The sequence below is a fragment of the Oncorhynchus kisutch genome, linkage group LG14 (assembly GCF_002021735.2).
Source record: "Oncorhynchus kisutch isolate 150728-3 linkage group LG14, Okis_V2, whole genome shotgun sequence".
Lineage (NCBI taxonomy): Eukaryota > Metazoa > Chordata > Actinopteri > Salmoniformes > Salmonidae > Oncorhynchus > Oncorhynchus kisutch.
The window spans coordinates 47,229,888-47,247,028 of NC_034187.2; the positions used below are offsets into that span (position 1 = coordinate 47,229,888).

General features: G+C 43.1%; 1 protein-coding gene across 1 annotated transcript in view; it reads right to left on the minus strand.

Annotated features, from left to right (window-relative positions):
* LOC109903815 (MAM domain-containing glycosylphosphatidylinositol anchor protein 2) overlaps positions 1 to 17,141 on the minus strand; it is a 244,066-nt gene that overhangs the window by 155,684 nt on the left and 71,241 nt on the right. Inside the window, exon 2 of the mRNA XM_020500790.2 lies at positions 15,885 to 16,024. Within this exon, the coding sequence (XP_020356379.1) occupies positions 15,885 to 16,024 (140 nt within the window). The remainder of the gene's footprint in view (positions 1 to 15,884; positions 16,025 to 17,141) is intronic.

Here is a 17,141-nt window from a genome sequence, read left to right on the forward strand (position 1 = left end):
CACTCACATAGTCATTCACAAACACAGCAGGGCTATCATATGGTTGCCGGTTTGCCTGCATGTAGCTAGTCAGCATCAGCAGCAGCAGTAACAGCAGATGACTGGCATATGAGAGAAGCGCCTCAGTCCCTCGATCAGCACCCTGCAGTGACGTAGGCTCCAGTTTGGGAAAAGACCGGGGAGCATGCCCATTCGCCAGCCTATTTATAGTTCCACTGCCTCCGCAGTCTGTTATAAGCAGCAGTCCCGGGGATCTGCCAGTCAGCCACACTTGTTGTCTGTGGGAGCCCCGGATGCACAAATGATCTTGGACTCTTGAATGTGTGTGGGTGGGGGGTGGGGTGTGTGTGTGTGTGTGTGTGTGTGTGTGTGTGTGTGTGTGTGTGTGTGTGTGTGTGTGTGTGTGTGTGTGTGTGTGTGTGTGTGTGTGTGTGTGTGTGTGTGTGTGTGTGTGTGTGTGTGTGTGTGTGCATGTGGACAGTGGCTGGGCAGGGAGGAAGAAAGGTGCATCAGTGTGCTAGCTAGCTGAATATACCGAAACCGTGGGATGACATAACAATATTTTCTGTCTGCTACCCACTGTTGCCCTCCCTCCCTCCCTCATGCTCTCTCCATATCAAAGATAGAGAGAGGCAGAGTGGAGGAGGAAGAGAGGAAGATACAGTACAGTGCTGCTTTAACTGGGGGAGATATGGCAGAGGAAGGGCTCAAGTCGGAGACTCCACTTGAGCTTTGTGCAAAAAAGGGTATCCTCCCCATAATAGTGGTGTCTTTTGAACTGTCGAAAACTTCCTATGGAGTTTCAAACAGGTTCTTGAAAATAATGTGTGGGATTGTCTGAAGATAAATTACTGCTTCGTCACCGCAGACTTCACACACTCACTCAACCATTAGCGCCTTCAGAATACTAAACCAGCCAGCTCGACACTCTTAGAAGTAAAGGAGTCTGGAAGAACCTTTTGGGGGTTCTAAAAATTTCCACGCAAGGGGAACCTTTCCAGTTCAAAAAGGTTCCACCTCTGAAAAGGATATTTGAGGAACCCCTGTGTCAAGGTTCAAACCAGAACCTTTTTAATAATATATTGTAGCAGTGGCAGCCAATCAGAATATTGAGGGCATGGCTTATTGGAGGCGTGGCTTTGAGATAGTTCATTTTGGTCATGCGTTACAGTAAATGTCATTCCTGTTCATCATGTTACGTTTGTACACTGGAAATGTATAGTTTCCTTAAATATTTACGCATATTACATATTCTAATACAATATTCATAATATTAACATTGCTGATTACATATAGATATAGTAATAAAGTGGTAACTATTCCAACTTTGGGATTTGCATAGGCTCAAGGAACTCATACAACTCTAAGACTCGTTGAAGCTAAAAAACTGTCAGTGTTCAACCTTAACATGTGATGACAATACAACAGAACAGAGGAATGAAATTTATTCACACGGGTAGCCTAAAAATCTCTTTCTGGAATTCACCCTCTTACTAAGCCACACCTCCAGTCCAGGATTCCTCCAGGAACACTTTGCTACATTGAAACATGAACAGTTCCTCCAAGAACCCCTCAACAAACAAAGGTGCAAATATGAACCATTGACTAGCACTGGTTCCTTGAGAAACTCCAGGGGTTCCTTGAGGAACTCCAATTGTACTTTAAAAAATAATATATATATATTTTTAATAGTGCCTGACAAATAGTGTTTACCTCAGTGTTTAAACTTTAACATCAGGAGTTTGATTAATCTGCTACATTTAAAACGATAGGTGTGAGAATGTTTTAAACTATACCTATATTATGGGAATATTTGTGCATGTATCTGGTATCCCCTTAATCATTGAAAATATACATTACTGACAGTTGATATCTTTGCCATGATTTCTGTTTTTTAAATTAGTATTTTCTAGAAGGGAGTGTACCAGCAGTTTATGACACACAGCAAATTGGCCAGTGTTAGTGTTTTTCAGTGTAACATTTCTAGTCTTGATTATGTGAAGGGTTCTACCTAGCACCAAAAAGGGTTCCACTATGGGGAAAGCCGAAAAACCATATGGTTGTACTTTTTTCTAAGAGTGTATGCTACTTTGAATACACGTCAAATACATTACTTCATTTAGAGCATGTTAATCAATCATGTCATCTGCAATTAGCTTTTACTTACAATGTATGTCAATTGCCCAATGCATTACATAATTTAATGTAGTATACTAGTGAGGACATTGAAACAGAGCAGCATGCATTCCCAGTAGTATGCTAGACAATCCTGGAGGAAGAATCCAACAACTCTCTGCCATAACAATAACAATCATCCAGAGCCCATGTAGCCTTACACACCAATTAAAGGGCTAAAACAAAACAGGCCATTAAGAGCTCATTAGTCTAGCAATGTGTCAGCGCTGGAACAAATACCATCAACACATCAATAGTCACCACTACCAGTCATGGCACGTGTCACTTTGATCATGTCCAGAGCTGAACACAGAGTCCTGGACTACAATCGTCTACTTTTGTCTGAATTACAGTCAATTGTTCAAATGTGGCCACTGAGGTCACTGACTGAAAACAAGACGGAAAGATGGCTTTACACTGTAAATATTCTAGGCTATGCCAAAGATAGCCTGGTTAAACCAGACTGAATGCTGTGCTCACCATCAATACACTGGACCATGACCTTATCCTTCACCACTTCTCTCTTTCAGGATATGGTAAAGATAGCTGGTTAAACCAGGCTGAACGCTACGCTCACCATGGTTATCAAGATGGAATTCTGCTAATAAATGGGAATGTGGAATCCTCCCCAAAAATAACTGGTTCAATCAGCGTCATGTTGTTTATTTTTTTTAAATGTAACCCTTTTCTCCCCAATTTCATGCTATCCAATTGGTAGTTACAGTCCTGTCCTATCGCTGCAACTCCAGTACGGACTCGCGAGAAGTAATGGTCGAGAGCCGTGCGTAACCCGAAACACTACCCAGCCAAGACGCACTGCTTCTTGACACAATGCCCGCTTAACCTGGAAGCCAGCTGCACAGATGTGTCGGAGGAAACACCGTACACCGTGTCAGCATGCATGCGCTCGGCCTGCCACAGCAGTCGCTTGAGCGGGATGGGACAAGGCCGGCCAAACCCTCCCCTAACACGGAAGATGCTGGGCCAATTATGCACCGCCCCATGATCGCAGCGACAGAGCCTGGACTTGAACCAGGATCTCGAGTGGCACAGCTAGCACTGCAGTGCCTTAGACCACTGCGCCACTTGGGAGGCAATCAGCGTCATGTTTGAAACTATGGGTGAATATTCAGCACACAAACCCATGTGGTCGAACACTGTGCTTTGGATTAAGTCAAAACATCTGGGGCTCCATTTTACACATGGATGGAAGCCAGGCCACTCCAAAGACATTTCCTGACCCTATAATATCCGTTGACTCTATGAACATTCAAGTTCCATTCAAACCAATAGACAAAAGCATAATCACATTAAAAGAAGGACTTAATCACATACTAAAATATATTGTAACAGTCCAAAAATGCAAACTAGTACAAAATGCCTTGGCACAAATGGTGATGGAAAGGTACAATTAGGGTTGTGCAGTATCCAGATTTTCATACCGGTCCTGTACCGTAGCGGGATATACAGTATTACCGGCAGTGCACACAAGGGGCGCTGTTTCTTTCCAAACGCACAAAACTATTTATTTAGGCAGCAGGGCTCATGATTCAGGAAGGGATTCTTTGTCTCTGCTATAACCAAGCTTACAATCTTCCAAGCTAGCCACTCAGTTGGCAAGTTAGAAAACCAAATGCATAACTGGAGCCTTGATCTCTAGATCATTTATTTGGCACATCTTAGATTGTTAACTTATAACTTATAATCACCCTCGCGATTATAAAAAAAACAGTATACGGTATACCGCTTTGCCTAGGTAAAATGTATTGGTTGTTAGGCTTAATTGGTGGCAAGCTACTCTTCTGAAAGACGGAGATATGGTGCTCATCACTGAGGAAGAAAACATGCTCAATCTCAAGCCAGCAAAAACCAATATGGACAACAACGTGTATTGTCTTAAGCAGAAAATGTGTGGAAAATTTGAATAAACATAATTTGGCCTAGCTAGCACATCTGAGTCTACAATAGCAGAGAAGAACATGACACTTTTGTCATTGGGGGGGAGAAGGTAGCCAGTGCTAGGGCTGGACGGTGCCAGTAACTCCATCACTGACAAGCCCCAAAAGCCCAGCTCTGGAAATCTACAGCATGTTTGAAGCCCATCCAACCAATGAAATGGAGGTGAAATCAGTAAAATAGTACCCGGCATCATTGTCGCCGCCAGGCCGCCATCTGTCCTTAGTCGCACAGGTTGGACAGTTGGACTTAGCAACGGGGGATGGATCTCAGACAATTCATTACTGTGGAATTCATTACTGTATTCATTAACTGTCCTGTATAGTGGAGATGGATGAAACCATCTGTCATCTGTGACCTAGCACATCACATCCAAGAAAAAAAATATACTATCAGCACAAAATCAATGAAGTCAAGAGTGACGGAAGAAAATGAGAACTTAATGTTATAATGGGTAGGAATTCAAACATGTCTGCCTCTTTTGTTGAATCAGAGGATATATTTACTATGAAGCCACGTGGCACTGCAAATTAATTTAATTTCTATTTCACAGGCAAAGTGGACAAGTTGTGAAATACAATGAGTACAACTAATGGCTCACTGCCATATACATTTATAAAAGATTGTGTCATGAATTAGAGGCATTGCAATTTTTAATTTCCCCAAGTAGAAAGAGAAGAGGTTGAATGGATGGTGCGGTCTCTTTCTGATAAGTTACCAGGTACAGCTAATCTTGATGGCAAATTACTTAGCGTTACAGCCAACGACCTGGCAGTCTGACCCTGCTGGGACACCTGTCGCCATCTAATCCTGCTAAGACATGATGAGCATAGTGTTGTGTACTGACTGCACCATGGCAGTGTTGCCTGTAGAGCTGTTTATACCGTGTCAGTAAGGAATTAACTAGGGAAACTGACAGATCAATAACATTACATTGCTATACTGACTCTAATAAAAACTGAAATTGCGCTGTCAAAAAACAGTTGTTTCATCGTTAGGTAGCAAGCTAACGTTAGCCAACTTTTGGCTAGCTCTGATGGTACATCAACTGGCGAAAACGAGCCAAGCTAATTCACTTCTGTTGAAACAGGCTAAAAAGGCTACAAAATATTTACATACATAAATGATGGTGGAAAATGAAGTATTTGGTCAATAACAAAAGTTTATCTCAATACTTTGTTATATACCCTTTGTTGGCAATGACAGAGGTCAAATGTTTTCTGTAAGTCTTCACAAAGTTTTCACACACTGTTGCTGGTATTTTGGCCCAATCCTCCATGCAGTTCTCTTCTAGAGCAGTGATGTTTTGGGGGCTGTTGCTGGGCACAATTGGTGGCTGACTAAATACTTTTTGCCCCACTGTATGTGTCTGCTTGGGGGGGGAATATATGCGGCTGTGATTATAATCAAAGATAATTCTCTTGGTAGATAATGCGGTCGACATTTTGTTGTGAGGAATTCTAAGTCAGGTGAACAGAAGGACTTGAGTTCCTGTATGTTGTTATGATCACACCACGTCTCGTTAATCATAAGGCATTACCCACCTGCCCCTCTTCTCACCAGAAATATGCTTGTTTCTGTCGGCGCGAAGCATGAAGAAACCAGGTGGCTGTACCGACTCCGATAACGTGTCTCGAGTGAGCCATGTTTCCGTGAAGCAAAGAACGTTACAACCACTTAGGCCTCTCTGGAATGCTACCCTTGCTCGGATTTCATCAACCTTGTTGACAAGAGACTGGACATTGGCGAGTAGTATGCTTGGGAGCGGTGCGCGGTGAGCCCGTCTCCGGAGCATGACCAGAAGACCGCTTCGTCTACCCCTTTTACGGCGTCGTTGTTTTGGTTCGCCGGCTAGGATCAGATCCATTGTCCTGGGTGGTGGGCAAAACAGAGGATCCGTTTCGTATTCCTGGTCGTAATGATAGTGAATTAATGTTGCTCTTATTACCCAGTAGTTTCTCCAGACTGTATGTAATAAAACCTAAGATTACCTGGGGTAGCAATGTAAGAAATAACATAATTTTTTTTTACAAATACTGCATTGTTTCCTAGATACGCGAAGCGAGGCGGCCATCTCTATCGGCGCCGGAAGTTACTCCAGAATGCACACAGGACAATCTGGCAGAGGAGTAGGGTTGATCCGAGCGTTCTACCCTAACAACAGCAGTCAAGCACCCAAGCCAACTGGCTAACTACTTCCAGGCAAAAATGAGAGAACAGCTCACTGACCAGTTTACTCGCCCTAGCAGAGCTGGTTAGGCTGTTTTTATGCTATCCAGAGAGTTGGTGACTGCAACTGTGCTGCTGGCAACAACTTAATTGCGCTTTTTTGCCCATGTTTACTGACACCGGTCATATTCAACGGGTTTTGAGCGTTGGTAAATTCGTCAGTTATTCTGCGCTCTGGCACACTCAGACAAGAGTGCTCAGAAATCGGTGTAGATAGCTGGTAAATTGTCTATCGACAGTTGTCGCATTCTATTGAAATAGTTACTTGCATAGTGGAGTCTTTTGTTTCAACATGTAGCTAGCTAGCTAAACAATTATCATAATCCCAACTCATAAAGTTACTACCATGCATGAATCTGCAGGTAGCTAGCCATGCCAGGTTCAATGTTAGCTAGCTAACATTAGGCTATAAGTAGCAATGCAAATGGCTACGCATGCAGACCAATCTGCATGTCCAGCCCACTCATTATCTCAGCCAATCTTTGCCAGCGGGAAGGTTGCTGTATTTTTCCATGGCTAAACCAACTAGCCTTGTAATTTAACCATTTTAAACAGATTTACAAATGGCATACAAGTTTATTATTAAGGCACATGAATGTTCACATGTTCCAGAATGCATTTCTTCCAAAAACACAATTTGATTTTAAAAAAAAGATTTACGTTCAAATGGCTCTCCTCTGAAGTAGTGGCACGAGACATACGCCTAGTTTCCTGAAACTAAGTTTGTTAAGTTTCAGCCTTATTCTAAAATGTATTAAATGCCCCCCCCCCCCATCAATCTACACACAGTACCCCAAAATGACAAAGCCATGTCTAAAAACATTTTTTTGAAATATCACATTTTCATAAGTATTCAGACCCTTTACGCTGTACTTTGTTGAAGCACCTTTGTCAGCGATTACAGCCTAGAGTCTTCTTAGGTATGGCACTACAAGCCTGGCACACCTGTATTTGGGGAGTTTCTCCCCTTCTTCTCTGCAGATCCGCTCAAGCTCTGTCAGGTTGGATGGGGAGGGCCGCTGCCCATTCATTTTCAGGTCTCTCCAGAGATGTTCGATTGGGTTCAAGTCTGAGCTCTGACTGGGCCATTCAAGCACATTCAAACTTATCCCGAAGACAATCCTGCATTGTCTTGGCTGTGTGCTTAGGGTCATTGTCCTGTTGGAAGATGAACCTTCTGGAGCAGGTTTTCATCAAAAATCTCTCTGTACTTCGTTCCATTCATCTATCCCTTGATCCTGACTAGTCTCCTAGTCCCTGCCACTGAAAAACATTCCCACAGCAAGATGCTGCCACCACCATGCTTCACCGTAGCGATGGTGCCTGGTGTCCTCCAGACGTGACGCTTGGCATTCTGGCCAAAGAGTTGAATCTTGGTTTCATCAGACCAGACAATCTTGTTTCTCATGGTCTGAGAGTCCTTAGGTGACTTTTGGCAAAGTTCAAGTGGGCTGTCATGTGCCTTTTACTGAGGGGTGGCTTCCATCCATTTCCAATATGGCGCTGCAGTAGGACGTGTGTATCCGTCTCTGTATTTGTCTTTTCCTGTGTAAATAGCCGGTCTATTTTGTATACATCTTAATCTCACTTTCTATCTATCACACTTCCGGCGCCGACAGAGATGGCCCCCTCGCTTCGCGTTCCTAGGAAACTATGCAGTTTTTTGTGTTTTTTACTTGTAATTTCTTACATTAGTACCCCAGGTCATCTTAGGTTTCATTACATACAGTCGGGAAGAACTACTGAATATAAGAGCAACGTCAACTCACCATCAGTACGACCAGGAATATGACTTTCCCGAAGCGGATCCTGTGTTTTGCCTTTCACCCAGGACAACGGAATGGATCCCAGCCTGCGACCCAAAACAAAGACGTCGTAAAAGAGGGAAACGAATCGGTCTTCTGGTCAGGCTCCGGAGACTGGCACATTGCGCACCACTCCCTAGCATACTTTTCGCCAATGTCCAGTCTCTTGACAACAAGGTTGATGAAATCCGAGCAAGGGTAGCATTCCAGTGGGACATCAGAGACTGTAACGTTCTTTGCTTCACGGAAACATGGCTCACTCGAGAGACGCTAACGGAATCGGTGCAGCCAGCTGGTTTCCTCACGCATCGCGCTGACAGAAACAAACATCTTTCTGGTAAGAAGAGGGGCGGGGCGTATGCCTTATGGTTAACGAGACGTGGTGTGGTCACAACAACATACAGGAACTCAAGTCCTTCTGTTCACCTGATTTAGAATTCCTCACAATCAAATGTCGACCGCATTATCTACCAAGGGAATTCTCTTCGATTATAATCACAACCGTATATATTCCCTCCCAAGCAGACACATCGATGGCTCTAAACGAACTTTATTTGACTCTTTGCAAACTGGAAACCACATATCCTGAGGCTGCATTCATTGTAGCTGGGGATTTTAACAAGGCTAATCTGAAAACAAAACTCCCTAAATTGTATCCGCATATCGATTGCGCAACCAGGGCTGGTAAAACCTTGGATCATTGCTATTCTAACTTCCGCGATGCATATAAGGCCCTCCCCCGCCCTCCTTTCAAAAAGCTGACCACGACTCCATTTTGTTGCTCCCTGCCTACAGACAGAAGCTAAAACAAGAAGCTCCCGCGCTGAGGTCTGTTCAACGCTGGTCCGACCAATCTGATTCCATGCTCCAAGACTGCTTTCATCACGTGGACTGGGATATGTTGCGCACTGCGTCCAACAACAACATTGACGAATACGCTGATTCGGTGAGCGAGTTCATTAGAACGTGCATTGAAGATGTCGTTCCCAAAGCAACGATTAAAACATTCCCAAACCCGAAACCGTGGATTGATGGCAGCATTCGTGTGAAACTGAAAGAGCGAACCACTGCTTTTAACCAGGGCAAGGTGACCGGAAACATGACCGAATACAAACAGTGTAGCTATTCTCTCCGCAAGGTAATCGAACAAGCTAAGCGTCAGTATAGAGACAAAGTAGAGTCGCAATTCAATGGCTCAGACACAAGAGGTATGTGGCAGGGTCTACAGTCAATCATGGATTACAAAAAGAAAACAAGCCCCGTCACGGACCAGGATGTCTTGCTCCCAGGCAGACTAAATAACTTTTTTGCCCGCTTTGAGGACAATACAGTACCACTGACACGGCCCGCAACCAAAATATGCGGACTCTCCTTCACTGCAGCCAACGTGAGTAAAACATTTAAACGTGTTAACCCTCGCAAGGCTGCAGGCCCAGACGGCATCCCCAGCCGCGCCCTCAGAAAATGTGCAGACCAGCTGGCTGGGGTGTTTACGGACATATTCAATCAATCCTTATCCCAGTCTGCTGTTCCCACATGCTTCAAGAGGGCCACCATTGTTCCTGTTCCCAAGAAAGCTAAGGTAACTGAGCTAAACGACTACCGCCCCGTAGCACTCACTTCCGTCATCATGAAGTGCTTTGAGAGACTAGTCAAGGACCATATCACCTCCACCCTACCTGACACCCTAGACCCACTCCAATTTGCTTACCGCCCAAATAGGTCCACAGACGATGCAATCTCAACCACACTACACACTGCCCTAACCCATCTGGACAAGAGGAACACCTATGTGAGAATGCTGTTCATCGACTACAGCTCAGCATTTAACGCCATAGTACCCTCCAAACTCGTCATCAAGCTCGAGACCCTGGGTCTCGACCCCGCCCTGTGCATCTAGGTACTGGACTTCCTGACGGGCCGTTGTTGAGGGTTGGTTAACAACATCTCCACCCCGCTGATGCTCAACACTGGGGCCCCACAAGGGTGCATTCTGAGCCCTCTCCTGTACCTCCTGTTCTCCCACGACTGCGTGGACACGCACTCCTCCAACTCAATCATCAAGTTTGCGGACGACACTACAGGGGTAGGCTTGATTACCAACAACGACGAGACGGCCTACAGGGAGGAGGTGAGGGCCCTCGGAGTGTGGTGTCAGGAAAATAACCTCACACTCAACGTCAACAAAACTAAGAAGATTATTGTGGACTTCAGTAAACAGCAGAGGGAGCACCCCCCTATCCACATCGACGGAACAGTAGTGGAGAGGGTAGTAAGTTTTAAGTTCCTCGGCCTACACATCACAGAAAAACTGAATTGGTCCACCCACACAGACAGCATCGTGAAGAAGGCGCAGCAGCGCCTCTTCAACCTCAGGAGGCTGAAGAAATTTGGCTTGTCTCCAAAGAGCATCCTGTCGGGCTGTATCACCGCCTGGTATGGCAACTGCTCCGCCAACAAGCGTAAGGCTCTCCAGAGGGTAGTGAGGTCTGCACAACGCAACACCGGGGGCAAACTACATGCCCTCCAGGACACCTACACCATCCGATGTCACAGGAAGGCCATAAAGATCATCAAGGACAACAACCACCCGAGCCACTGCCTGTTCACCCCTTTATCAACCAGAAGGCGAGGTCAGTACAGGTGCATCAAAGCAGGGACCGAGAGACTGAAAAACAGCTTCTATCTCAAGGCCATCGGACTGTTAAACAGACACCACTAACATTGAGTGGCTGCTGCCAACACACTGACTCAACTCCAGCCACTTTAATAATGGGAATTGATGGGAAATGATGTAAAATATATCACTAGCCACTTTAAACAATGCTACCTAATATAATGTTTACATACCCTACATTATTCATCTCATATGTACAGTATATGTATATACTGTACTCTATATCATCTACTGCATCTTTATGTAATACATGTATCACTAGCCACTTTAAACTATGCCACTTTGTTTACATACCCTACATTACTCATCTCATATGTATATACGGTACTCGATACCATCTACTGCATCTTGCCTATGCCTTTCTGTACCATCACTTATTCATATCTTTATGTACATATTCTTTATCCCTTTACACCTGTGTGTATAAGGTGGTAGTTTTGGAATTGTTAGGTTAGAGCAAGCACCAGCTAGCCTCGAGCTAGGCCCATATACCAGCTAATTCTATACAATACCTCCATTGCCAATTAGCCTGGACCCTTTATTGTTGACATGGAGCCCCGCCGATCCATCACGACTGGACTGCCGACGTGATCCCGTGATGTGGTCTCAACAGGCTATTCTGTTACAATGTCGCTGAAGAACCAGCTACTAGCCCCGGCCCGCTAGCCTTTCTGAATGCTGTGCCCCCTAGTGCATGCCTAGTGTAGTGTTGACAACCGAACAGCACCTTGACTCACCCATTGTTGCTCTTTTGACCCTATGATCACTCGGCTACACAGCTGATGCCCCCTGGACTGTTTCAATAACACGGTACCTAATTTTGTTTACCTGTTAGCCCTAGCCTCGAACTCAGGTCCTGCATGTACAGTTGAAGTCGGATGTTTACATACACCTTAGCCAAATACATTTAAACTCAGTTTTTCACAATTCCTGACATTTAATCCTAGCAAACATTCCCGGTCTTAGGTCAGTTAGAATCACCACTTTATTTGAAGAATGTGAAATGTCAGAATGATTTATATCAGCTTTTATTTCTTTCGTCACATTCCCAGTGGGTCAGAAGTTTACATACACTCAATTAGTATTTGGTAGCATTGCCTTTAAATTGTTTAACTTGCTTCAAACATTTTGGGAAGCCTTCCATAAGCTTCCCACAATAAGTTGGTTGAATTTTGGCCCATTCCACCTGACAGAGCTGGTATAACTGAATCAGTTTTGTAGGCCTCCTTGCTCGCACATGCTTTTTCAGTTCTACCCGCAAATTTTCTATAGGATTGAGGTCAGGGCTTTGTGATGGCCACTCCAATACCTTGACTTTGTTGTCCTTGTAGCTATTTTGCCACAACTTTGGAAGTATCCTTGGGGTCATTGTCAATTTGGAGGACCCATTTACAACCTAACTTTAACTTCCTGACTGATGTCTTGAGATGTTGCTTCAATATATCCACATAATGTTCTGTCCTCATGATGCCATCTATTTTGTGAAGTGCACCAGTCCCTCCTGCAGCAAAGCACCCCCACAACATGATGCTGCCACCCCCGTGCTTCACGGTTTGCAAGCCTCACCAAACATAACGTTAGTCATTATGGCCAAAGAGTTCTTTTTTTGTTTCATCAGACCAGTGGACATTTCTCCAAAAAGTAAGATATTTGTCCCCATGTGCAATTGCAAACCGTAGTCTGGCTTTTTTATGGAGGTTTTGGAGCAGTGGCTTCTTCCTTGCTAAGGGGCCATTCAGGTTATGTTGATAAAGGACTCGTTTTACTGTGGATATATATAATTTTGTACCTGTTTCGTCTAGCGTCTTCACAAGGTCCTTTGCTGTTGTTCTGGGATTGATTTGCACTTTTCACACAAAAGTTACGTTCATCTCTAGGAGACAGAACGCGTCTCCTTCCTGAGCGGTATGATGGCTGCGTCGTCCCATGGTGTTTATACTAGCGTACTATTGTTTGTACAGATTAATGTGGTACCTTCAGGCGTTTGGAGGTCTACAATTGTTTTTCTGAGGTCTTGGCTATTTATTTAGGTTTTCCCATGATGTCAAGCAAAGAGGCACTGAGATTGAAGGTAGGCCTTGAAATACATCCACAGGTACACCTCCAATTGACTCAAATGATTTCAATTAGCCTAACAGAAGCTTCTAAAGCCATGGCATAATTGTCTGGAATTTCCAAAAGCTTTTAAAGGCACAGTCAACAGTGTATGTAAACTTCTGACCCACTGGAATTGTGATACAGTGAATTAGAAGTGAAATAATCTATCTGTAAACAATTGTGGGAAACATTACTTGTGCCATGCACAAAGTAGATGTCCTAACCGACTTGCCAAAACTATAGTTTGTTAACAAGAAATTTGTGGAGTGGTTGGAAAAACGAGTTTTAATGACTCCAATCTAAGTGTATGTAAACTTCCGACTTCAACTGAAGCCACCACAACGACCTTGTATCCATGCATATCGACTTGGTACTGGTACTCCCTGTTTATACAGTAGCAATGTTACTTTTACTCATTATTGCTATTCGTTATTCACTGTGTATTAATTCCTCATGTCACTTTCTATTTTGCATTTTTTTTTTTTTATCTATATTTTAACTCTGCATTGTTGAAAAAGGACCTGTAAGTAAGCATTTCACTGTTTGTCTACACCTGTTGTTCACAATGAATGTGACAAATACACATAATATTTGAAAGAGAGACACGTGAATGTGTGTGTAAAAGAACACATGCGCAGAACGTGATTCAGATGCTTAGATTTGAGAAAGACATTTCCAGGGGGGCGAGACGAGGGTGAAAACTCTTCATTCGCTACCTCGTTACATAAAACAATTTAGAAAAAAGGCTCGGTGCCCTTATCCTCGTAAGGTATAGTATTGATAGGTATTGAAAATAGGGGGGTCAATAACTTTGACCACTACCTTTTTGAGAGAGAAAAATATTTATTGACATATAAAATCTCTTCTGTATTGGTATAAAATTATTTCCCAAACATTTTTGGAGCATACAATGTAGCTTAGTATTTGAAATATTTATTTTATACAGTTATTTTTATCAAGGGTGTCAATAATTTCGGACCCCACTGTATATGCTTGCTGGTGACCTTCAACTAAACTTGCCGATGGATGGGTTTCCTGTGGAACAAGTTAAAAAGACCAAACTACTTGGCATCACTTTGAACGCAACGCTATCCTGGTCTGAACATATAGATAACATTGTAATTAAAATGGGTGTGGGCATTGCTATAACAAGAAAATGTTCTGAATATGTAACATCGAGCACTCTGAATCAGTTGATCCGAGCTTTGGTTCAATCACACCTAGAGTACTGTCTAGTGTCCAATCTTATGGTCATCTGCAGCAAAAACTTGCTCAAAACATTTATTGGAGTTTATTGGATGCCAGATTAGCTCTTCATTGCTCCATCGGTATGGATGTCAACATAATGCACTAGCATCTCTCATGGCTTCCTGTTGAACACAAATTAGTATCCATATTTTTCTAGAAACCACTGTATTTGTCTGACCAATTCGTGTATATTAGCTATGAACATAATCACCAAAACAGACAGGCTAGTTTAGGACATCTGATAACCCCCAGACCAAGGACACATCTCCTCAAATCTACAGCGCCATCACGGAATGGAATTATTGCTAGGTATTACTGTACTGTTGGAGATAGAAACACAAGTATTTGGCTGCACCTGCTATAACATCTGCAAATCTATGTATGCGACAAAACTTTGTTGTGATTTGTTTTTACCAAATCACATTTCTCAGGCAAAAAAGAAACCCACCTTCAGGAAAACAATAAAAGAACATCTAATGTGATCGACCATATGACTGGATAGATACTAATCCCACTGAATGTTAAATGCAATACCTGTCAGGTATTTTAATTGTCTGTAATATCTACTTACTAAAGGTTTGAAATGTCTTAATGTAAATGTAATTATTTGTAATCAAATCAAATTGTATTTGTCACATGCACCGAATATAACAGGTGTAGTAGACCTTACTGTGAAATGCTTACTTACAATCCCTTAACCAACAATGCAGTTAAACAAAAAGTGTTAAGAAAGTATTTACTAAATAAGCTAAAGTAAAACAATAAGTTACAAACAATGCAAAAATACACACAAAATAGCACAGTTAGGAGCCCGTAAAACGGCAGCCATCCCCTCCGGCGCCACTGGTGTCTGTCTTTTAAATTCTGTATTGGACCCCAGGAAGATTAGCTGATGTTATGGCATCAGCTAATGGGTATCCTAATTTAAATTCTAATTAAAATCCCACAATAAAACATTGCATCCCCCAGTAATACATCCCCCAACTCTACCATCCATTGTGTCAAATTAATGTGTGCCTTTCCCATTCACTCACTCAAATATGTAGAGTAATAAAAGATTATCACATGGGTTCATTAAGACTCTCCCCCCACGTCTTTTCCAATTCTCTCTTGTTTTTAGTGTAAATGTTTGATTCCCTGAGGGGCTGGTACTGCAGTAGAGCACATCTGATGATTTCCCCTATGGCCATTTCCCCCAATGGGGAGCTCTTCTTCACTCAGTGTGATTGAACTCATTTGCACATATAAAGACTTCGACAGAACAGCGCACCGCCGCCGCTGCCTACAGAAGCCTAGAGTCTGAGAGCGCTTGACTGAGCCCTGCCGATCCGGCAAAGGAAAGGTGGGTACAGAAAGGCAGTTAAGTGGAAGTCTAAAAAGTGGAGGCTTTACAGGAGCAGTAAAAATAGAAATGCTAGACCATGGCAACTTGACTGGTACAGTTGTGGGTACACTCAATATGGTCGCCAGTCCACCCATTACGGAAAGTACACTTAAATTAGTGTATGTTCTAGTAATACTAATTCTATGCTCAGACCACAGCAATTTGACTGATACGCTCAATATGGCCACTGCTCCACCGATCACAGAATGTCGACTTGAATGGTAATGTCCGTTATAGTCTTTCTAATTTGATGGCACAGACAACACAGTACATAAGTAAATTGGGTCTGGGGATAGTGCAGTGATGATCTCACCTGAGGTCGAGGGTGGCCTGAGACTAGACATGCTAGCTCCAGAGTTTCTCCCTCCCGGATGGTGTAGACACGCTCGGTGTAGCGCTCCTCCTCGATGTTGCATGCGTGGCCAGAGTGGATTATTCGGACTGTAGGAGGTGCTGTGGAGGAAGAAAAGGAGCATGTTCAATAGGGGTGTAACAGTACACGTATTCGTACCGAACTGTTCAGAACCGGGACCTCGGTTCGGTCTGCACTGTGTACCCAAATGAATACATAAAAAATATACAGTACCAGTCAAAGGTTTGGACACGCCTACTCATTCAAGGGTTTTTCTTTATTTGTACTATTTTCTACATTGTAAAACAATAGTGAAGACATCAAAACTATGAAATAACACATATCATGTAGTAACCAAAAAAGTACTAAACAATTCTAAATATATTTTAGATTTTAGATTCTTCTAAGTAGCCACCCTTTGCCTTCATGACAGCTTTACACACTCTTGGCATTCGCTCAACCAGCTTCATGAGGAATGCTTTTCCAACAGTCTTGAATGAGTTCCCACATATTCTGAGCACTCCTTGGCTGCTTTTCCTTCACTTTGTGGTCGGGTGATTGTGGAGGCCAGGTCATCTGATGCAGCACTCCATCACTATCCTTCTTGGTATAGATACAAAATAAAAACACTAGGCCTATAGGCTATGCCTACGCTGTGTTGTATGTCTCATGAGTAAATTTCAGCTGAAATATATTTTCAGGTTATTCCATTAAAACAACTAGTTCAGGGCTCTCCAGCCCTATTCCTGGAGAGCTACCCTCCTGTAGGTTTTCACACCAACCCCAGTCGTAACTAACCTGATTCAGCTTAACAACCAGTTTACGATTAGAATTAGGTGCGCTAGATTAGCGTTGAAGTAAAAACCTACAGGACGGTAGCTGTTCAGGAATGTATGTTGTAATAAAAATTAGAATCTTAATTGCCGCATTTTAAACTGTCCTTTTGTGAGGCGCAGCCAGGAACTATTTCTGTACGATGACGAGTGGTGGGGTAGATAAACCAGAACGATTCTCCATCATCGTTTAAATCTTGCTTGGGAACATTTAGGATTCCCAGTAGATTATAACGGCGATGGAGTGTATGTCGCCACTACTCAACTAGTATAGACTACACTGTAAACTATAAGTCATTTTCGCCTCAAATACTTTGAGAAAGATTAAGGTAATATTACATATAAATTATAATTTGCTTAATCAGAGGTTAGTCAAGTAACTTGA